This window comes from Anopheles darlingi, chromosome 3, assembly GCF_943734745.1.
Source record: "Anopheles darlingi chromosome 3, idAnoDarlMG_H_01, whole genome shotgun sequence".
Lineage (NCBI taxonomy): Eukaryota > Metazoa > Arthropoda > Insecta > Diptera > Culicidae > Anopheles > Anopheles darlingi.
In genome coordinates, this window is record NC_064875.1 from 21063967 (window position 1) to 21088610 (window position 24644).

The 24644-nt window shown below is 47.1% G+C and overlaps 1 protein-coding gene and 1 non-coding gene across 2 annotated transcripts; one reads left to right on the top strand and one right to left on the bottom strand.

Annotated features, from left to right (window-relative positions):
- Positions 1-2711: 2711 nt before the first annotated feature.
- On the top strand, positions 2712-2784 carry Trnaa-agc (transfer RNA alanine (anticodon AGC)). Its single transcript has one exon. It is a non-coding gene; the product is annotated as a tRNA-Ala (tRNA).
- Positions 2785-5589: 2805 nt separating this feature from the next.
- Positions 5590-6891, bottom strand: LOC125955931 (vacuolar protein sorting-associated protein 4-like). The gene has a single exon (XM_049687278.1). The coding sequence runs from the start codon at positions 6889-6891 to the stop codon at positions 5590-5592; it is 1302 nt and encodes a 433-aa protein (XP_049543235.1).
- Between the last annotated feature and the right edge of the window lie 17753 nt (positions 6892-24644).

Here is a 24644-nt window from a genome sequence, read left to right on the forward strand (position 1 = left end):
ATCTATTCTGGGCTCCCGGGGACCCCGGGAATGGTGGGAGCGATGACTGCCGCTGGTCATCCGCTGTGCCAGGCCATCAACCCCCCCATCCTCACCCCCTCCGGCATAAACCTGGATAGCCCACGACGTGGCGCACAGTGAGCGAAACGTAAATTGAATTAATTTGATTGATACGCCAAGATAGGATTACCGATGGGTCAACGGCCATTTCGGTCGCCTCGGCGGCAAAGGATAATCGTTATAAACGAGCAGGAGAGAGAGCGAGAGAGAGATACAGAGAGACAAGGACAGCATGAGGATTTCCGTCGTCGCCACTGACTGTCATCGTATGGTTTCAGTGTTTTTGGCAGGAAAGGGGGAGATGAGGAGCTCAATACAGAGACACACATACAGAGGAGATGGACCCGGGAGTCCGGACGGTGCGTGTGATGAGTATGCTGACAGATTCGTCCACCAACTGCTGAAACAGAGAGAGAAAGAGCGATAGAATCAGATAGAGACAGGGAATGAGTCCAGGTGGTTGTTCCGGTGGTTGAGCTGAGGCAAAAACACGCTCCAATTGTTTCCCGGGTTTCCAGGATCCACATACACACACACACACAGGCACACAGGGACGTACGTACGTACACCCCGACGAGTCGTAGGTTGAGTAATGGCTCTCTAGCGGAAAACTGGGCCATCCAGATCCTGGGTTCGGTTCCGGTTCAACCGGATCCCCTGGCCAGGTAGCAGGTACAGAACCCACGCCACGAATCGCGACGAGTCGACGACTTCTCTTCATCGCCAGAGCAAAAAAAAAACAGGAAGAACTGAAGGCAACTGCTCCCCCAAGCGTAGCGACGATTGTTTCATCCATCAACTGGTGGTGTACCGGAATCTGAGGACGTGTGTGTGTGTGTGTGTGTGAGTGTGTGGAGCGCATGTGGAGCTGCTAGTGGGAACCACCCAACAGACACACACACACGGACGGACGGACGGACGGGCAAGGACACAGCGTGGTATCCTTGTTGAAGTTAACAAATTTCACGCATTTGTTAACGTCACCCTAACGTAATCCGACGCCGGTTGCAGTCCTCGTGCACATGTGGGACCCCACCAGCATGTGGTCCCCCTCCTCCTCCTCCTTTCTTCCTGGTGACCGATCGACGAAGAAGGGATTATGATTGCATCCCTGGATGTCCGGGGTCACAACTCAGTCCAGCATCGCTTTGGAGCATTGTTTGCGATGCGAAGACCAATACGGGGTGCAGAGACAAAATCCCGTTGGTGCTTCGGTGGAACTCGGTGGCGTATTGTTGGTTTTATCAGCGGGTGGGTAGAGGTCGCACAAAAGGATGGTGCTGGTGTGTGATATGATTTACTTTCCGAAACTCAAACTCAAATCGGGATTTCCGACACCTGCATGGTGGGCCCGTGATCGAGTAGCGTTTGACTCACTAAACGCAGTATCCATCCCAGTTACCTGTGTAACGCTTTTGACAAACAGTTTTCGGTGAAAACAGAGTGGAGTTTGGTCTTTTAAACGTTCGTGCTTGGAAGGCACTTACGTAGTGTGGTATGCAGAACTGCTACAGTGAAAATGTGGAACCAAATTCCACATACTGTTCACAAAAAAAGCCAGATATTTTCCTTCAGGTATGTTCTTGGGAGAGCGTGCCGGCGTTCATAATGGAATAACGCATCGAACAGTGTGCCTGGAATGCAATAGAGGAATGCATTTCTCGTGAATCCTTTAAACGGTTGAATAGAAGCGTGGCATTTTTTGGGCCAAACTCGTAGTACGATTGCAGAGAAAAGTGGCAAATAGCTAACATGCAGACTGAAAGACTGAAATGCACATCACCATCATCATCATCATCGTCATCATCATCATAAAAGTTGGATAATGCAGTGTGTGCTTCAGGGATTCGGTTGATTTAGTGCACTTGAGTTGCACTAGTTTTACTGAACTTGTACGTTTTCGGTGCTCCATTAATTGTTTGGGATGTTATCTGTAGTACTGATTTGGACAGCATTTATGGCAAATGAACTAGAGTATTCGGAGCAATGTTCGATGGTTTCACATGAAACCATTTAAAATATAAATTACTGTTAGTGGAGGAGTTCGAATGGAGTGAAATGATGGAAGGAATTACTGATATGCTTTGAAAAACATGAAGTTGAATGGATTGCAAAAGCGTAGTTTTGAATTGAATTGAATTTTATTGAATTAATGAATTAAAAACCATGTTATGAAACTAAATTTTATACAATACAGGGAAGAATGCAAAAGTTTAAATCGATAATAAAAAGTGCATAGAAAAATCAAAAGAAAAAAAATCTACAGATGAAAAAAATATAATGTTTTAATCTTGGTTTCGTTAAAAGAGAATTTCCGCAAATAAAAAAAAAAGATCAAATATGTAAAATAAAAAGCTGTACAGAAGAATAAAAAAATGCAAAACAAAAAGTTTAACAAAGCTTTCAACGATTCCATAATTTACTTTCTATATTTTTACTTTTAGGAAGATCATAATTTCGTAGTCATCAGGTCATCATCAGGAAATATTGTAATGGAAGACAACGTACTAGATGTGTTGTTAAGACATTAACAATTTCATCGCTATCTGTACATAAATAAATCCACCAAAACATGGAACAGTGGCTATGATTAAACAGTGGAATAATCCATCTCACTATCAATAAAATTTGATCGAAAATCTATTCAACTCGGGGGTGTAGCTCAAATGGTAGAGCGCTCGCTTAGCATGTGAGAGGTACCGGGATCGATACCCGGCATCTCCAGCAAATAAAAGAGATGAAAGTCTTTTTGTAAAACATTTTAGATAATCACAACATAACAAAAAAGATAGGATGGAACTAAATAATGAAGAGAAAATGTATAACAGCATACTCTAACTACTTAAAGAAAAAAAAAACAAAGCAAGGCAAGACATGAGATATCACGTACAATTTGAGCGTAACACATAAAGAAATCAAGATTGATCGAGATAAAGACTCGCCACTGGAATGCCATAGCTTCATCAAATTACCCCTTTGACCACCTTTGATAACCGTTTAAATTGCAAAGGAGCCAGCCACCCACCACTACTCCCACTCCATCTCTTCTTAAGGGTCGTACGAAAACAAAGCATTCTACCGGAAATCTAATTACCCACCCCGCGATAATTCAACGAGGAAATTGATTCCACGCTTCGGCCACTTCCCATCGGCACGAAGTTTGGTGTTGTGGCCAGCGGCGGCGCATTTTCAAATGCGCTATCTCAAACATCAATCATAGTTCACACGATAAGCGGAAACCGGAATCCGTCCGAACGAGCGCGGCATTGCGTGCCAACAAGAACCAGACCCCGGAGCCCGGCGCGGTCAATCTAATGAGCAATTGAGCGATAAATAAATTAAAGAATTGTTTGTCGCACGCAAGTCGGGAACGGCTGAAGGCGAAGCGAAGGCCATCGTCATGATGATGTATTATACATCGTTGTCGTCGTCCTCTCGCGCGTCGTAGCAATTAAAAGACGCAAGCAAATCGATAAACAGCCACTCTACACCTCACCTCAGGACGCCACCGGGTGTGAGTGTGTGTTTATTGCTCGCAGACGACGAGACGACGACGAGACGCGATGTACACAGCAACACACACGCGCGCATCATTTATGCACCTCTTTACGTGTTTTCTTCAGCTAAAGTCCCGGCTCATTAAGAGGCGCGTTTACATCACATTCTATTTCTAGCAATCGGGTCCTGCCTGGCCCTGACACTAGGAGGGGGAGATGCGACGAGACAGCGAACAGAAGAAAGCCATAAAATGCCAAACAGACTGACGACGCGCTCGCTCGGCGAGAGAGTGCGTTACCAGTGTGTGCCCAGACTGTGTCCCCAGTCTTCGTGTCATCAGTGCGGGATGATCCGATCCGATACGATCCGATCGGGAAGCGAAATTAAAATCCAAGCACAATTCACACCGAAACGGACCCCGAACCGAGGCCCCAAGGATGAGCAACAACAACAAACACCAATAAACTATCGATCAAGCTAACAACCTAATAAAACGCCAACTATGTCACTTCAAGTCCACCAAACGGGCCAGGGCAATACAGCAAGCCTCATCGGACGGAGACGAACCGAGTTTATTGCCTTCGGTCCCGTCCCGGGGCCCGTTGCGCGCTACTCAAAACGGAAATCATTAGCGATTTTATGAAGTTCCCCAGTTCCCAACATCAAGTCCGCGCTCCGCGAACGCTTAAAGGTTCGATGCGAGGTCTGGGGAGGACGGGGTGCCCATAACGCATGTGGCGTGGGCCGGCGTGTGACAAGAAAACGCGAAAAGCAATAACTTCCGTCCTCATCCCCGGCAGGCAGGACGAACGCAGAAGAAGCAAGCAACCGAACGAACGAAACGAACGAGCATCCTCGGCCGCCATTGGCACTGGGAGCAAGTTATATGCGTTCAAACACCTCTCATCGCACGTACCACTGCTGCTGTTGCTGCTGGTGATGATGGCGAGTGTTAAGTATTGCGTAAAAACCTCGGTTCAACCATCCAAATGGAAAGCCCGGGCGCGCGCGCTGTCGATCGGTATTGATATTGGGAGAAGCAGTTAACATGTACAGCGTGGTACGCGGTGTCGTGGTCTGCACCGGCTGCTGCTGTTGCTTGGCTTCTGGCTTCTGGCTGCCAGAAAGGGCCGACGGTTCGTTCGGAGATAAAATACGGCGAATGCTGGTGGAATGCCAAATGGACTCTTCCCGCGGACTTCGCGGGACGCCGGGACAGAAGCAGTTCGCGTTCGGTGTTTTGCTTTAAATATTTGCTCTTTTTCGCGCGCGCGCTCCGGCGGCGTGGCCGACATGTACCGGAGAAGTTGTAGTTGGCCTCCCTGGAGTGAAGATGTGATGCGCGCCGGTTTGGACGTCGACGACGACGACGTTGGATGCCAGCTCTGAAATCGGCTTGAGGACAAGTAGAGAGTAGTTGTCGTCGTCGTCGTCGTTGTCAGTTCTGAAGGGAAGGGGAACTTGCCACTTGACTTTCATTTGGAAACTTGGCGAATGTTCAAGTCGATTGGTGGAATAGCGTCCCCGTGGCATGCATTGGACCGTGTAGTGGATTCTGGCTGCATTTCCAACTTGTTCTAGGTGTTATACTAAAAGATTTCAATAGCACTTTTAACACAATATACTCACATAGCGTAATGTCGTTCATGTTTTTTGATAGAACAACCCATCGTTAGTTGTTTGTTTCTAACTAGAACTTGGATACTAGAGTGTTACTATTGAGTTTTATCGTTTCATCTTGAGTATTTGCATCATCATTTTTCAATAAGGTGAGGAAGTTGTGCATTGTTTGGTTAACTTCTTGTAGATGAAATGTTGTTGAGGAATCCTTATGCTCTAGTGATAGCAACGAAATCAAACCAAAAGGTAACAAAATCTCATTTTGAAAGTTGCGCAGTATAGGGACCTGAAACAAACAGTAACATTGGTCGCATGAGTTCAAACAACATTCACAAGAAAAAGTTTCGTGTGTAAAGTTCTACCTCAGCCCAAACGAAAGCTTTTATCACCCCCTGGAGGAGACGGATGGTCTTAACCCTCCTGACCAAAGTCCTGCATAAATTTATCCAACTTCTTCATATCCTCCTCGTTAACGGTTGGTTTCGTGCTGGCCAAAGATTTCAACATATCACACATCGTAACCGGCGGTTCGTACAACTTATCCCCCGGCACATCGCTCCACGTCATCTCGATCGCCCCCGGTGCGCCCGGACTGCAGGGCACCAGCAAATCATCACAGATCGTCGTCTTATCGACCGGAGAAGGTCCGGTGACTCGCCTGAAATGTGTAGCGATCTGCACTTTGCGCACCGGTTGCATCAGCGCATCACGCACTACGATCGCAATGTCCGAACCGGAAAAACCCTCCGTTCTGCTCGCCAGCATGCGCAGATCTTCCTCCGTGAGCATGTGAGCGGTGCTACCGAGATGGATCTTAAACATGACGTGGCGTGCATTCGCCTCCGGCAGTGGAATGTAGATGCGCTTCTCGAACCGTCGCCGAATGGCCGAATCGAGTATCCAGGGTGTGTTGGTGGCACCGAGGACGAGGATACCCTCGTTATCATTGCCAACACCCTGCATCTGCACCAACAGTTCCGTCTTGATACGACGCGCACTTTCACTCTCATTATCGGAACGGGCAGAACAAAGCGAATCCACCTCATCGATGAAGATAATACTCGGTTTGTGAGTCCGGGCCAGTTCGAACAGATTCTTTACCAACTTCTCCGACTCACCGACCCACTTGGATAGCAGATCGGAGCTGGAGACGGCGAAGAATGTCGAACTGTTCGCCTCCGTTGCAACCGCTTTGGCCAGATACGATTTACCCGTTCCCGGAGGTCCAAACAGTAGTATACCCTTCCAGGGGAGGCGTTTGCCCGTGAACAGGTGGGGGAATTTTATCGGCAGTATCACGGCCTCCTTCAGGGCCGCCTTGGCCCCCTCGAGCCCAGCCACATCCGACCATTTGATGTTCGGTTTTTCGATGACGGTTGAGTTTTCCAGCTGCTGCTGGAGCTGCTTCTGCTCCCGGTTGTCCGATGAGTCTGAGTCCGAGCTGATTCGGTCGCCTTCACCACCCGCTACCTTGGCCGACGTCTGGTCCTTGTTCAGGTAGGCTTTCAATTGTTCCGCGCGATCGAGATACTGGAAGCATTTGGCACGAATCGAATCCTTTGCCTTCTCGGTCAGTGCTTCATATTTGATTGCGTGGAGGAAGTACTCGACGCCGTGTTCGTACAGCCGGAGGGCTTCCTTGTAATTTCTGTTCGTGTCCTCTTCCGTCGCTTTCGTCACGATTTCGATCGCTCGCTGCAACGATGACGTCATTTCGTGTTGGACTGTTTCAATAAGGTCTCCTATTCCGCAAGGAGATTAGCGCAATGTAGTAAGAGGAGAAGAAATAATTAAATTCTAATAAACAATATGTTAATTGGCAGAGCATGAAGCTGAAGAGCATTAATTCTATGGAGCTATAGTACTTCTGAGCATCTTTTGAAATGCGCGGAAATTCCTCTAACAAGAATAAACATTATCCTTCTAGACAGCTTATAAAATTAATAACCTAAATCTAAAGAACTCTAACAACAGAAACGATAGATAGATAGTTACAAAACACGTTACCACATATCTTCTTTATCGTATCTTTATAATATGTCAGTTTTACGGATAATCTTTTGTGTAAAATATCCGAGATATCACAGGATGATTTGAAATAAAATATACCTGATTTATGTAGCAGCAGCAACAGCCGATTCAATTTTGAGATCAATAATTTCCTTCCTTTTTACCTTTTACCGCCTTACAATAACGCCTCCACGATGTTACAGTTTGTTTGTTGTTTTGTTTCGTTACTGTAACGTACATTCAATGTGTTCTACAAATGGTTACAATAAAACAGAGAGGTAGAAGTTAGGAGACGAATTGAATCGATAAAAGAGAACACGCTTCTTTGCAATGTTTTTTTCAGTCTCACAAATATTGCCACGAGCAAAAGCTAGAGATGAATGACAATCTTTACAATCAAACGGTGTGACATCGATCAAGAAGCACAACCTCAAAGAAATTTACGTTGTGTTCTGATTCCAAAAAGAAGTTCTTTACAGTCTAGAAAGATAAAGTGATTTGTTCTTACCCAGTGCAGATCCAGTGATGGATTCTGATTCTGATGTCACGCACTGTCGAAACCAGGAGTCTTGTTTCCGAGCTTCTGTAGTATAGCCAGACAGTGGAAGCCACTAAAATTAATCAAATTTTGCAACCCTTTTTTATTCGACACACAGATCACTGCGATCTGGTGCTGTTATGGTGCGTGCGTGTGTGTGGTCTACTTCGATGCCTCCTCGAATTGCAGTTGTTCCTGGTAACGCAACCGAATCCCCTACACTTTCATTGTGCACCATTTTCATTCGAATTACATCATTAAAACCTATCTTACTTGCCGGCACATTCGTGCGGGATTGTATGATTCGGTATTTCCATGAAAACACCAACATATGCAACATATACTCAATGGCTGGCTAGCGGCGCCAACGAGAGGAGCTCACTAGAACGCTGTCATACGATGCATTTTCCGGATTGAAATCTGAATATTTCCCTCCCCGAGCAAATGGAGCCACTTCTCCTGCACTCCTTTGTCTCTCTCTCGCATCAGTTTGACTGATTAATAATGGTTTCGATATGTTTTGGGCTCCACTTTCATGTGGTTTCCTCGGGCAACCAGGAACCAGGTGATGAGCATCACTACCGTTCGAAAGCCTTGCTACAGCCGAGTAGTCATACATGAAATATGATCTAGTATTCACTGTCGGTACTGCCGGTAGCAAAGCCACTCCGTTGTGCTGTCAATCTCTCTCTCTCTCCGTATCAGTTCAGAGAATGTTACCACCAAACACCACCATTATCATTTCAAATCCATAACCAAAACCCTTCACCAACCAAATAATTATGAAACATGAATGAGCTGCAGCAACCTCGCCTCCTCTATTGTCGTCGCTACCCGGACAACATATTGTTGCATCCCACACCAGCACCAGCCAACGTTGCTTTATGCTCGTGACACAGAATCGCGACCGAAAATTATCACATTCCAATCGCTCCCGGAAGGGGGGTTGGTAGTCACCCCGTCCACAAAAGGAATGTGAGAACGAGCGCAGATTCGTTTAGCAACCGAAAAAAAAATCTATCATTGAATATCACCAAAATTGAATGCCGGAAAGCAACTAAAACGAGTCGTGGCGGTTTCGCGTTCACCCCTCGCTATTCGATCATGTAAATTGGCAAATATGTTTCATCGCACACACACACACACACTCACTCACTCACGGACACCTGACGCACCGAGCATCGAAAGGAATACCGTTCCCGGTAGCCGGGTTTGCCGCTTGATTGGAGTTGCCGATTCCAATTGATTCATTTGCATTTTAGGCGCGCGCTCTGTGTGTGTGTGTGTGTGTGTGTGTGGATCGCAGGAAGCGAAGCATTTGTTTGCTCGAGTACCGCAGACCTCTCCCTAACGTCACCAGCGGCGTCACCATTTTCAATTATTAACTTTCTCTTGGCTTTTCCCATTTATTGAGTCTGTTTTTTTTGTGCCTCTCTCTTTCTCTCTCTCTCTCTCTCTACCGAGTTGTTGCTAGTATGCACTAGCCGTTATGACGCACAATTAGTGTGCTGAGCGACCGAACAGAACAGGAAATGATCCATATTGCCACTCAAACAACCCCCACCCCAACGCATCTAGTAGGCCCCGGCGAGTGCTTATGATATGCCAGCGCACGAGAATGATGAACCTCGCGAACGGGGTGGAGTAGCAGAAGTATCCACTACTGATAATGGACACACCACTGAGCGAGCGAGAGAGAGCGAAAGACTCGGTGTATTTGCAACAGCACTTCCAACCCCCTTCAAACGATCCATCGCTGATGACGATGACAACGTGGACGACTTCGAGTGCACTCGACCATATCGACGGACCTCCGGAAAGGTGACCGGCAGGTTATATGCCGAGAATTCGCGCAAAACTCGCACGTCACGTCAACAGCGAGTAGCAGCAGCAGCAGCAGCGAGTAGCAGCAAAATGAACAAAATCAATCATTCTTGATTATGTGTCACATATAGGCAACGGAATGGCGGCGATCGATCCGCGACCCCCTCGGGCGGGCAAACACAAGGGGGACAAGGAGGGGGGGGTCATCCAACGCGCATAAATACAAACACACACCCGGGACCAGAGCAACCCGAGAGAGAGCATAGCACTTCGCGCTTATCAACTCACGGTCCTCGTTGTCACAATTCACCTCCTTCCCGCAACCCCCTACCTTCATCCCCCCTTTTGCAACCCCCGAGAAGTGAAGCGATCGAAGCGAAATATGAATCACGCTTGGTCTGCGATGCGATGACCTCCCCCCTCGTCGAATATTGCTCAAAGCCCCGTAAGTAATGAATTGTGTCAGCTGCCACGGTCACCTCCATGGCCCCCGGGAGGGTGACAACGATATGAGAAGAAAGGGAGGGAAAAGGGGATTTTGGAACTTTCTTTTGCTGCCCCCGGGAGAATAACGTGACCCGGGGACTGCCGTGGAGTTGACACAAGGTACACAAGGTACATCCAGGTAAGTCCAGAGGTATCCAGTCCAGTGATAACGGAAAGAACGTCCATCATAACGGAGTCCGGAGTCTTTCGAAGGTACCAGAGGATGAGGATCGAGGAGGTCCGGGAGAGAATAGAGCACAGGGCCAGGTAGCAGACGTGGTTCGTGGATCGATCGATGGCCCAAGGCTCTGGACTTTGCGTCGTCGTCGTTTTCCGACGTCCCGAGAAACGGTAGCGATTGCGGCAAATAAGTGCATAATGCAGTGACAACCCTTCTCTATGACCTATGGTAGGGCAACGCTATGGTCAGGATAGGTCGGGCAGCAGGTCTGATGGAAGCACGGAGGGAACGGGACAAATATTCAGATTTTGAATTATTATCGATTTGTTGTCGATGTCGACCGACCAACCGACCGAACGTCCGTCCTTGCACGTGGCCATTCTGCTATCATATCATTCAGCTCTGTGTGTTTGTGTGTGTTCGATTGGAAGCTCCACCATTGACCGAGGAGAGAGAGAGACAAGAGGGAAAAGTGCATCGTATATCGGAAGGGAGGTCTTTTTTCCATTTTCCAACCAATATTCTGATTTTGTTTTGTGCCACTTCGTCCATGTAGAGTGTGGCCTAGACAAACACTCACATAGAGACACATACAAAGCGAGCGCCTCCTTGTGTTAGACAGGACTAGTGATGGGGGAGAAGGGAGTTGTTCTGATTCTCTTTGTTCCGAGGCGAAAACTGGGCCAATTGCAGGTTGCATATGCGCCATGGCGCTAGCTGCTCCTCTCTCTCTCCTTCTCCCTTTCTCTATGCATTGATCACTGACACACACACACTCACATTTATCGAGCAACTGGGGGACGTCAATCGAATTAGAATTTAAATCATGGACCAGAAGGGAAAGAGAGAGGACCGGAAGGTAGAGGAGGCAGAAGAGAGAGAGGGAAGGGACGACCGTATCGATCCATCCATCCATCCGCTGTCCAAAGGCGCATCGAATCGAAGGCGAAAAGCAGGGGCCCTAGGGCCGACTCGATCCGTGGGATCTACATATGGTACCGTCCAGGACTGTCCAACTGACTATGACTCCTGCTGGAGTCCAGTCCTCCACAGTCCCTATGTCGCTCCGTTTCCGTCATCAGCCCACCTTCTTCGGCCTCTCCCTTCTTGGGATCCTCTTGGTAGGTTCCAAGAAACGCTGGACCTTGCCGAGAAGCAATTACGCTTCGATGGATCGGTTCTCGATTCGACGACGGACCGGGACCTTGGGCGTGGAATGCATCACACACGCATGGACACATACACAAGGGCCCCGGGCCCCCGGGCTGTTGCTGAAGGTGACCACCGATAAGCACCACTTGAACCACTTCTACGGCTTCGGACACATTCGACGGACGAGAGAACAAGTCAAGAGGCGTTTCATTTTTCTGGCCTTAGGTCCGGCCTTTCAGTTCGTCCTCCCTTTCTCTTTACCTGGGACCCCTGTACACCATATGGCTCTCGATGGTCGCCGGCGAAGGAGGCGAACGATCCGATTCGAATCCTTTATCGGTTCGGTGGAACCTTCGAGGCAGAGAGGCAGAGAGAGAGGAGTGTGTTGTTTCGGAAGATTAGAAACCGGGTTTTTATTTCCATTTTTTAACCTTTCTGGTCCGCCGGTGCATGTGCCCCTTTTAGGGGCGCCAGCAGACGTGTGTGTTCCGAATAGGGAAAAAAAAACCCTGGAAGATGATGTTATCGCGACGGTCGATTGGATTTAACACGCTGGGAATTCCTGGGGACCGAAACGGGGAACCTTCCTGATTATCCTTTTGTAGGGATCGAGGGAAGTACGACGAAGGGGTGAGGCTGAGGCTGAGATTGAGCATCTATCAGCAGGGGATGGCAGGGTGTGTGATCAAGGACGCTGTTCACAGGTGACGGTAGTTCATTAAAACACGGAGGCCCACGGGGCGGAGTCCTCGAACCTGGTAATAAAGCACAAAATCACGGATTACAGGGTTCGGAGGAAAGGAAAGTCAATGTTCCGTTCCGGCAAAATGCTATTTTAGGACACGGTTAGGGGTATCGGGGTGTTGCTAAAGGATCTATCATCTACCAAATTACGTCTTTCGTTTGTCAACATGATGTTTAGTCTTAGATTCTTCGCATTCTTTTATGTTTTGCAACAATGTTTCAGGAACTGATGTTCAGATTGTGAATTAATCAATCATTCGGTTTTTTACATGTCATGGAACTAAGTCAGTTTTTGGTCCCATCATTTCGCACGTTTTGTTTCAGTATAAAGCATTTGATTAAAATAATAGAAGCATCGCATCGAATCATAAGCAAGCATTTCATTCTCAAATGGGAATGTAAAATATTCGATAAAGGAAGGAACAACATTTCTTCGTCAAATGGTAATACGGAATTGTTTCCCAAATAAAATGGGAGATCAAAAGCGAACCAATGATCAAACATAGACGGCTCTGCTCGTTCCGGACGCAAAAAAACTGATATAAACTTTAGGAGTACAGTAAATATGAAAGAAAATATATTTTTTATATATCTAAGAACGGGCGTATGTTTGAATCGAAATTTGTTACAATGGTAGGAAAAGTTATGCATTAAACTGCATCTGCCTGCAATAAGATAACGGTCGACTACATGTCGTAAAGGGACGAAAATCTACCACATTCCTAAGAAATCCGACGCTTGTTCTGAAAGTTATCTGTATGATTACAAGAATAAAAGAATGCAAGAATGAGATTTGATAGCAAACCATTTGATCACAATTGAATAACAAATTGAACCAATGAGTTCATCATTCACGATGCATTTCTCTCGAAAGGGGATTTTCCTCAAACTGTTTTTAAAATAGCAGAAAGCCCCTACTACAAATGGACCACACTTTACTAATGATAAACGTATGTTTTTATTAAACATACGGCACGTCCGTGCTTATATATGCTAAAAAAAACGTATGTTTTGTTACATTTCATCAGCTCACAATTCATGTGAATAAATTGAAACGAATTTATTAATAGTTCAGATAAAGGTGCACCAACACCAAAGTGTTTGCTAAATTGTTCGCCGAATTTGTTACTCTGGTAGCTAATATACTTTTTAAAAAGTTGTTTGAATTGCATCATAATTGTATTTGAATCGTAGCTTATGGTTCTTAAAATGTGTGGGGAACCACCCTAACTCCAGCGTTCGTGCGTAACGTGCTTAACCCTCTAGACGTCAAAGGGAGCTGTGAAGCTCTCTCCCCTTTCCATCGGCAGCGCTCGGTCGAGCAACATGCTCCCGCGCACGCGCTGTAGGGCACAAGTTGAATCTAGTATCGCACGCGCTGTGCACACACAAATCGTGCAATAAACATCTACAGCGAGAACATCAACACCACTTCTCCATCACGAAGTAAAAACGGAAACCATCTCCACATCCGAACGGTTTCCACAAATGCTTCTCTTGTTTGTCAAAATGATGTACGCTCTTAGAATCCTTTCTTTAGAATCCTTAATTATTTAATCTATTTAAAATGGAAATATTAAATGGAAATAGTCCATTGTTTATGTCACTATTTTCTTCTATTAGGCATGAACAGATGCAACAAAAAACGGCAATTCTAAGCGAGTGAATCATTCCAAAAACCACAACACACTAGCAATCCTCAACACACTAGCAATCCTCTATATTCCCGCACGGAAAGCTCATTTTCAACGACCCCCCACAGGACAATTCCCTCTGGATAAATGCGCGCCCACGATCCGTGCCAGGATTTCCATCGAAACGGTAATTAATCCGGCGATCTAAGGATTTCGTTTCCAACTCCACAATGTGTTCCGTGCTTATGATTGCGATTAAAAGCCGCTGGATTTGCGCAAAAACTAATTCAGCACCAGCACCAGCGACCATATCATCATCCTACTTGGCACACCATTATGCAAATTCCCACCTCAGTGGCACCTAAGCAGACACCAAACACACACCCACACACACGCGCGAGCGTGGTAGCATACGTGGAGATCCTTTTCTGGGATTTAAATGGTGCCGGTGCCACACACACACACGGGGCACGGAGTTGCCAATGTGATTTTATTTAGCATCAAATCGTGCCCGGTATAAGGTTTGGCAGGCCGCGCGTACCAACAAGCCTTCCCCATGCTCCATGATACGAATGCGGTGGCGGTGTTTTGGAAAGGTGACAATGGCCGGGCACACATTCCACGACGCCGTTCGCGTATCTTCGGGCGGCGCGGGCGCGCGCGTGGCCAAAAATCGATTCTCATTGAAATTCCACTCACCCAATACGGACAGCGGGAAGGGAATGGAAGCAGGGCGGCCGGTTCTTGGCTTGCGATGCTACGATATTTGACCTTCCCCCCGGGGGGGGAGTCTGTATCTTGGAGTGTCCTCACGCGTAACCAAGCCGCGACTCTTGATACTCTCTCGCCGGGACTCCCCGGGACCGCCAGGCGGCAATAAAGCGATTGCAAACCGCGGTGACGACCTCGTTGGCCACGTATGTCTGTGTTTCTGTGGCGCGCAATTCAACTTCAAAGTGCGGCTGCTTATTGGTTTACCTTTCCTCTTACCTCAAATCACCACTAACTACCTCCAGGAATCGGTTTTCGGTAGGAAATCAAAACAAAGACACAGATGAAGACGCAGATGAAGACACACTTAGAGTATGCAAAAAAAAAAGTTTATCCAGCCCTGCAAGTAATTGACATTTTGACATTTTTTTCACGGAAAATTAAGTGTTTTATGTAAAAACACATATTACACACGCTATTATTTATTATAACACACATAACACACGCTTCTATTTTTTGTCTACTTTATTTTGCGTTTTAAGTTTTCAAAAAGATACGCTAGAAAACAAAGTTATGCTAGAAACAATCGAGAACTGCATTGTATTCACTTTAAAACAATAAAAAAATCGTTTTTCCTCTTCATTTCAACTGTCCATTGGAGTTTTTTTTTAACATTAAGGATGGGCTTTGGTTATTTCCGATCAAAAAGGGCTTATTTTTGACGACTTTTAGTGAAGAAACCAGTCAATTTTAATTTTTCAAGTACATGTCGTATTAAGCTACAACTTTTCAAGAATGTTTGGTTCTATTTTGGGGAAGATTGATTTATTAAATCAACGTTCATGGCATCCAATCTAGAAAGGCAAGTTTGCAAAAATGTACTTTTTGCGGAGCCCAACCGTAGCCACGTGCTGGGTCATCAGAAATATTCAAATGTATGTTTTTGGAATCGCGATTCAAAGTCGCGAGATGCTTTGAGCCTTGTATGAAAGATGGATTTGCAAAAATCCATATCTTTGTTAGTTTTGCTTCGATTGATCCCAAAATTTTACCCAATACTCTTGAAAGGATAAGCACTCATAAAAAAATGTAAAAAGTAAATGCGAAGAATTAAAATAAAATACCGAAGCCCCACCTTAAGCGCATCTTTTGAAGCCCACTCGATGGCTTTTACTTTAAAAAAATAATGGAGTTGATGCTTTATTTTGATTTTTAGACTCAAGTTTTCCATGAAAACTCAAGTCAAATCGTCAATTTCTTGCATACTGTACATGAATCCGGCGATGATGGCCTGTTTCAAGCCTGCTTTTGCACCGGGCACAACATATTAACGGTATTAAACAGCAGCAGTAGCAGCAGCAGCAGCCAGAGGGTGCGACATTTTCCATTCACAATACGAATGTTGGGGCTACTGCACACAATGGCTCATAAAACTGGATGGCCGGATGGGTGGCTAGGGCTAGGGCCAGCCACAACAAGCAACCTCCAACAGGCGGCCTACTGTGCCCGGGGGCTCGTTTAAAGCCCCGCGGCGATCCGAACAACGCGACGCGGATTCAAAACGATTGTTACGCAGCCGCCACCACCGGAACCGGTTGGCTGAGCCGCACATAATCGGGTGCTACTGGCCGATCCGGTCGCCAGGAGAGAGAGAGAGCGAGTAAAGAACTCAAGGGGAGGAAAAGAAAAGGCAAGATAGCCGCCGAAAATCATGCCAAGCCAAGCGGGCGATGCCACCGCGTTTATGCCACTCCGATGGCTGCGCGCTTAGAAAAAGAAGGGGTGCAAGGGAAGCGTGATCTTCTGGCAGGAAGTAATGAGTTTGAATCACACAGAAGGTTGAAAGGAGGGGAGAGACACAGGACACGGGAGCAGCAGCAGCAGCATATAATGCAGCCATCAAAACATCGTCTGCATTATGCTCATTCTCTTCTCCCCCCTCGCTTGTGCTTGATGTTGTCAAACTGGGAACAGGGGTGAAGAAGAATTATGGCTTCCACCATACACCTTCCATCCCCCGAAGGGCGAGATGACGATTTGTTTCCTTTCGATTCGCATCTCATACGCTGCGGATTCCCCGGAGAAGACCGCTGCAAAGACGAGTGTGTGTGTGTGTGTGTTGTGTAACCTTTTATTGCCATTACACTGTTCGGTGTTCCCGGCGTGGAATGAATGTCCAATTTTTTGGGGGTACGGATCGAATGGTGAGCACATATAAGAGAACATGATGTTTGCTATGGTTTTGTGACAATTGAGCATAAGGGTGCTGTGGCAGCAGCAGCAACAGCATTTGGCCCCGGGGAAGGGGACCGTAAAACTCGTAAACAAATTTCCACTAACGAATTGATAATGAGTTTTGAAGATATGCCGGCACACGGCACGGGGTGGTCCAGCCAGATGGTCGTGGTGGTCCCTCTGATTCCTCATAACGGGAGATGAGAGCGAAACACACAGAGAGAGAGAGAGAGAGAGAGAGAGAGTGAGGGCATAAATCATGCTCCTACCCTGTGGTGTAGTAGAATGTTTTCCATTTTTTAATTGGATTGTATTGGAAGCGAGATGCGGAATGGCAGCGAAACGAGTCGTCGTCGAATTGACGTCGCTTCTCAATTGAATCAGCTGCAGAGGTCAATCGTATCGTGTGTGTTGAGGGACAGGGGTAGGGGGAAGGGAGGGAGTTGTTTATCCCCTCCGTTCGGTAAAATCAATTGCTGTCTGTTCGCCTCTCGAACATCTTCATTTGTTCGAAGAGGAATTGTCACGTGGAATTCATGTTCATGGCTTTTAGGGATGACTGAACAGCAAACACACCGCACGAGAGAGAAAAGAAAACTTGAAATACCCAAGAGCGCTGGGCTGGGGTCATGCAACTTATGCAAAGGTCATTGCGAAGCCAAAAGTTTTCACTTCATTGCATTACATCGGTGTGACGGATCCACCGGCGAAAGCGGAGAGTAAGTCCGACGAAAAAAAAACCAACAGATCCAACGCAAAAACAAAAACATTCCCAGGAAACTTTTCTGTTCCGAGTGACTTTCTCCAAAAAAAAAGAAAAACCCGTCAGTTACGGAGAAAAACTGCTGCAAAAGGACGCTTTCAGAAGTTTATGCGGAACAATCACTTCTTTCCCGGGGAGAACAACTTTAAAGCGGTGGTCGATGGCGATGGAATGGAACCGAAAGGTCGAGTGTTTAGTGTCGAGAGTGTTAAAGCCAGCAGCGTGCGATGCGGCATTCATTCCGGTGTCAAAAGCACGGCCACAAGGACCTACAGCACTCGAGAGCCTCGTCCTCGATGAGCCTCGAGGAACATTGAAAAATTGTGTCAATTGGAGGTTAGTAGAAGCCGAGTCGGTCGGTCTGCACACTCGACTGTCAGTCGTTCAGCAGCAGCTTTGCTATGAACTATGCATATTAATGAAGTCAATCGACGAACATCTTCCACGTCCCCGGTGTGGTGCAGATGGCGCACTAGAGGCACTAGTTTCGCCAGTGCTGCGGTCCGATTCCGATGCAGACTACTGGCCAAATGTGCGTCATCATGTGCACATGATGATGTCCTTAAGCTACAATAGCCTGAGGGTGACAGAAAAAAAACGAAAAAAAAACGAAAGAGAACCACAAGGACTAGAACAGACTGCACCGGGAGTCATAAACCGCGACTGCCAGGCTGTGTGTGTGCGTGTGTGTATGCATCACAAACTCGGTTACGCGCTGGAAGTGGAACTCCAGGGCTTGGGTGCGGTTTGTTTGCAGCAGTAGCAACAGTAGCAGCAGCAGCAGCAGCAGCTGTTGCGGCGACATTCCGACGCATTCGCATACTGCAGAGTGATGCCACCGTCAGGTACCGTCTGGTCTGGTCTGCGTTGGATTTTTGTTTCGCAAAAACACCTCCTACCGTCCAAAACAAGACGACGACGTATGCGGTTACGGTGGCGGTGGCCCAGAACCCGCGCGTTCTGCATTTGCATTTGCAGGACAAATTAATTATCTGTCAGTGCGCCGCGGTTGGTTGGACCATTGGACTCGGACGGCGCGGATGGAGCGACATTCGTTGATGAAATACGCATCCGTGGACGCGAACAGCAGGCTCGCCTGTCGCGACATGTCGACTACCGTGAGTGACGCAATGGGGACGCATAGTGTTGCTTGGATGCGTCCAGGGTACTTCAACCGAAAAAGGGAGGCAGAAAGACCTACTAACTAGAATGTGTCGTAGTAGCAGCAGTAGCAGCAGCAGCAGCAGCAGCAGCAGCAGCAGCAGCAGCTGCAGAGACATCTGTTTGGCGACCGCCCTGCATTGCAAATAAAATTTCAGGCTCCTAGTGACTGCTGTGCGTCTTTTTAGAGTAAGCTTCAAAAATGCAATTTCCTCCAAAGTGTCACAGGCGCATCGGTCTGGAGAAAATAGTCTTCGAACCTTTCTTCACCTAGAAATACTTCGAGAACAACAAAGAGCTCGCATTGAGCGTTGGTTCAGTTCAACACCCTCAGTAGGCCAAGAGATCCCCCACAGCACCAACAATGGGGACCCCAATCGTTCTGCAGCAACACGAAAACGGTTCATTATTTGCTGTCCTGTGTCATGTTCCTCGGACCGCGGTCCTGCGACAGACAAAATGGTCATCGACGGCACCGAAATAAACATCGCACGCCGGCCGCTAGTAGCAGTGTCTAGGTGTTTTGTCCGGGTCCGGGTCCGTGTGGTATCGTCCCCCGTGCAAGCGCCTACTAGACCCGAAAACGGAACAAATGCCGCATTGATTTGTGTGACTGTGTGTATGTTTGAGGGGTTTTTCGGACAATTTCGGAATGCGTTCGAAATTCGACCGCCGACCGACTCCGGGCAGCATTCCCGCCACCCCTTTAGGCAGCAGCATAATGACATTTGGGGTGCCGCATTCTGTTCCGAGTGCGCGCCAGTCGCAGATGGATTGAGTAGTTTTTAGCGAAAGGCGAGCACGACGACGACGACGACGACGGGACCCCTTGTTCGCATTCGCATTCCGGATAGCACGTTCTGGGGAGGCGTCGCTTTCAATGGCGTTACCGGTTTCGATAGCAACCGAATAGGACTTTAATTGTGTCTTTTGCCGCAACCTGCCAGCCAGGAAGGTGTGAGGCTCGGCAGCACAAAAAGGAACTTGGTAGATGTTTTGAAAGGTTCATTAAAGAATCAGCATTGGGTGGAGGTGGAAATGCGAGGGAAATTGAGAAGAATCTAGTGAGTTATATCGGATTGATCAAAAAGAGTTGTTAAAAGACATGTTAGAAAGGTGAACAAAATATAAACACTACTGATAAATGACAATTACATGACAAAATACATCAGTTAAGGAGTAAACTGTACAAAGAAGATAGCATAGAACATTAAACAGATTGCTATGAATTCAAAAGAAGCAGAGCAAATTCAAAACAAATTAGAACAAATAAAGATGTGAAAAGACATGTTAGGAAAGAGGAGCATGATATAAACACGACTGATAAAAGGCAATTAAAAACACATTAGTTAATTAGTAAACTGTGTAAAGAATATTCAAGATTGATAAAATAAAGATACAACATAAAGAACATAAAAGAGACTTCAGTGAGCTCCAAACACTCACAACACAAATATAAACCGACCAACAACAGTACACAGAGCTGTTAAAACTTTAACGGGCTGTTTAAACATGAAAAATGATCCAGCCAAACGGAAACCGCAACATCAAACATTCACGGAATGAATACATAAAAACGCATGTTTGTCAAGTGTTGTTCTGGAGAAAATCTCATCAAACAGCACCACCACAACCACCGGCCACGGCACCAAAGCACACGGAACGGAAAGGGAGAACCGAGAAGCCTCTTAAGAACACACAAATTTAACGAGAAGTTACGACGAGAATGTTGCTGCTGCTGCTGCTGCTGCTGCTCCATAATTTCCAGGATTTATTTTCTACCCCACCCGCCATCTCTATAAATCATTACCGGTGACGGTGTCTCACACGCACGCACGTACGCACACGAAGCCCCAAACTCCGAAAGCGAGCTACAGCGCGCGATCCAAGTGACTTATCAACCTATCGAGTGTCACTCACAGTCGATACGCCGCTCGGCATGAAGTCTAGGCAACGGCGCAACGCAGCGGCCCCGGCCCCGGCCTGGATCGAGAGCCGCCACGAACAACACGAGCTTATTGTCACGATCGGAATGCGTAGCATAAACCTCCTGTCGCACTCCATCTTCGTCCCGAGCCGACCTCTCGGAGCTCGCGAGCAGCACTTCAAAGTCATCTCTGTTCCAATCTGTTTTCCACTCCGGGCTCCGGGCCCGGTCTGCCGGGAAATGCCGGGAACGCACACCGAACGCCGGCATCCGGCAGAGTAGAGTAGAGGAAAAATAATAAAAACAATCCCCCCCAGTCCTCGTCCCTGTCCTAGGGCCTGGAGACCAAAGTTTTGTATTCCTCTTGTTCCGCATCGAATGACTTCGTGTTCGGAGGAGTCGGAGGAGTAGCTCTCGCGGGCTGATTCGAAACATAAGAGCGGGCATCTCACTCCTCTGCTTCTCCTCCTCCTCCTCCTCCTCATGGCCTCGGTGACCGCGACCAGAGGGGTGGGTTTTCTGTTTGAATTGGTTGATTGATTGAATGGAGTCTAATTTTAAAGTGAGCTCCCAATATGACGGCCACTTCAGTCAGTCAGCCAGCCAGCTAGCCAGCCAGCAGCAGCGTATGTCAGCATAGAACGATCCATGTTGACGATCCTCGAGCACGGTCGAGTGGCAAACGGTTGGCGTAGCGAGGGCAGGCCGCGTGGAAGTGGGCCTTGGTTCGTTCGTGTTCAACATCGGAAAAGTGTAGCTCTGCTGCTGCTGCTGCTGCTGCTGCTGCTGCTGCTGCTGCTGCTGCTGCTGTGACCGTTGTCGTGGCCGCAGGGGGGCACCAAACAGGCAGGCACTGGAACAATGTTTCCTGTTCAATGTACCGTCGCCAGCCCGGCCGTCTCTTTGGTGTTTAGTCGGATAAATTGTGTTTAATTTTCTAATGGCCAAAGAGAAAGAGCGCATGGACCGAACATGGGGCATGGTATTTGTGCCAGGGAGACAGTACAGGCCCGCCCCCGGACGAGTGGGACGTAATCAATTTCAAGTGACCGCCGGAATCCAGCAGCATAACTCGGCGCCTTTTCACGGACCGGCCTTTCCCCACCGGCAACATCTGTAGAGCGTGAAGTGAAGCGTCGCGACCATCGAATAAGTCCGTTTTCTCGAGCATTCGGATGTGGCCACGCAGCAAGGCCTTGGTTGTTCGAATGTTCGTCGTTAGCACGCCCCCTTTGGTGACTCACGTTTCGACCATTTACATGCTCCGCGTGTTGATGGTTAATACATTTTTGCAGAAATTATGTTTCACGCGCGCCCGGTGCAGCGATACTTTCGATACTTTCTCGCATGGTCATGGTGGCCATGTCTGGCGGTGGCTGTATGCCAAGCCCAAGTCCGGCTGACAGCCGAAAAACCATAAGCGACACTAAATGATTGAATGAAACCATTTGTAGTTTACGTTTTGCCAAAAAATGCAACAACAACAAAGCAAATTTGAAAGCGTCAACGAAAAAACACGGATATGGCATAATTAAAAAGCCATTTCTGCAGGTCATCAATCAAACCTCCCGGGAAAGGGGACATGAGTTGTACATTAACTTGGGTAATGGGTTCAAAAGGGCAACACAATAACCTCTCTGCTTATCTACCGGTGCTTCGACCTCGTAGACAATTAGACAATCTAGTACTCCCGCCGATGGTGCTGTGCAGATGGTTGAAAGTTCCCCCGAAAAAAGTGCCTGGTAACGATGGTAACGGAATGTAAAACCGCCAAAGCCATCCCAGGAGTCTGGACAAGTTTTTGGCCGACGTATTCATGGTCCATCCGTGGAAATGCCAAAAATCAATCTTTTGTCAGCCAGAGCGTGGCCAGCGCGCAACTTGTCTTTCCATGTTATGGATCATCGTGTATCCTTATAAGCCGAGCGAACCCCGCGGACCAGACCAGACGCATAATAAACTTCATCACCTCCCGGGCCACGTGCTCCGGTCTCATTCTCTTCGGTCGCAGCGGGCCATCGCGGCTAGTAGCAGCTGAAGCTGACCTCTAGGGTGAGAGGAAGGAGGCATTCATTGGGCTTTTGGGCTTAGGGGCGGCCGAAAAGCTGGGGGAGCCCAACAAGGAGCCTAAGCATTGAAATGCAAATTTTCACCGACCTCGCCGCGCCTAAACTTTCAATCAAAACAACTTTTATTGCTCCAAAGTCCAAATATAGAGAGAGAGAGAGAGAGGAGGAGAGAGAGGACGGTGATTTGTCTGAAGCGCGCGTGAACCGCTGACTCAATCACGCCGTCAACTGCGGACGACGCTCGGGATGATTGATCGGACTCGGACGCGCAAGTCCGGGGCCCGGGACAAGATAGTCGATGTGGCGCGCGCACTCCAGGAACACTCACTCACCAGAGGCCCCGACCGACTGCCGACATACAAGCGTGCACACACACACACACACACGTGCCAGTCACGTACGGTTATGCGACAATAGCGCGATAGCGCCCCGCCAGCTCTAATGCGTTGCGAAATGACCCCCGGCCTTATAGGGACAGGACAAGAGGACAAGAACCAGTAGATAACGGCAACTTTTGGGGATGCTTTTTTAGGGGGGGGGGGGGGGGGGGCTCCGACTTTTCGTTGTGTGCAACCCGGACGCTGCCCTTTCGAACTGATAAACGAAAAAAATAAACACAAGAAACGGTAAATTATGCTGTGCTCGATGAAGCGAAAAAGTGGTCAACCGGATCGATCGGCCGATGGAGTCGTTGAGTCAATGGTCACGATTTGCGTATCGCTCCACGACGGACGGACGGCCGCTGCTGATTCCTGCCAATCGAGATAGTGGCGACAAACGGGGGCGCTAGCAGGCGCCTGCTCGGTTGTGCCAAGGTGTGGTGCTCCCCACCTTTCTTATCTTTTCGGCCTTCTGGTCACTATCATCAGCGGGTGACCATTGTGCCTGTGATAGATACTTCATCTGCGCCATCGCACAAAGGGTTGTGTGTGCATTCAAAGGGTGGTCAGGATGCTGTACAGGATGCCACTATTTTGTACCTTAGATCGGACCTCCGATTGGTGCTGGTTGATCGAGGTGCACGGAGTAAAAGCCAGATTTATCGCACTTGTCTAAAATTTGCGTTAAATTCATTTCTCAATCGGAATAGGGTATGAAGGATGTGCAAGTACAGATGGTTTTATTTAACTCAACTTCAACTTTATGGCGCTGATTTATCTTTAGATTTCACCCGAAGCTCCTGGGTAAATTGATTCTGGTTAAAATTTTAGTCTAGTTACGTTACTCTTAAGATGAAATTAGATACAAGATACTAGAAACTAAACAAAATACACGCATAATGTTTTTTTGTTGGTTCGACATTAAGCAAAATAACTGATTAAGACAATTTATAAACGTGAATTAAGCCCAAGCCACAACTCTGGGAGCATGGAGTCTGTTTAGTTATTCTAAGAATCTGATTTGATAGAAGACCTACGCAATATTCTCATGAGGTATTAAATCCAACAGACATACGGTACGCAAAAAAGTTTATCCACCCCTACAAAAAATTAACTTTTTGGCTGATTTTTCATGGAAACCCTAAGTCTAAATATCATTATCACGTATCAGTCTCGTCAAATTTGACTTTACTTCATTTTGCTTCTTATTTTTTCCAAACAGACACAATAGAAAAAGTTATGTTACAAATAGTGTAAAACCGATACGCAAAAAAAGATTTCTGCAGCCAAATGTTCTTACATCAGTAACAATTCCTTACAATGATAAGCTGTTGCCTTTGTGATTCCATGTTAATTAAATTTACTTTTCAAAATATATCAGATTTTTCGATTCGATTGTGATCGAGGAATATGCCAAGTCGTACCAAAGAGGTTCGCTTTGGAATGTTTTCAATATTACAATTCTTAATTAGATTTTTCCTTTCAATCTGCACCCTTTCAGAACGCGTTTCTGAAGCCCATGTTCAGCTGGTATAAGGTAACTAGAGAATTTTCACTACAACACAATGAAAGAATCGCCTTTTCTCTTCAGGTAAACGACGCACTTGATTTCTTTGATCTCAACTGCGTCTTTCAAGACTCTATCGATGGT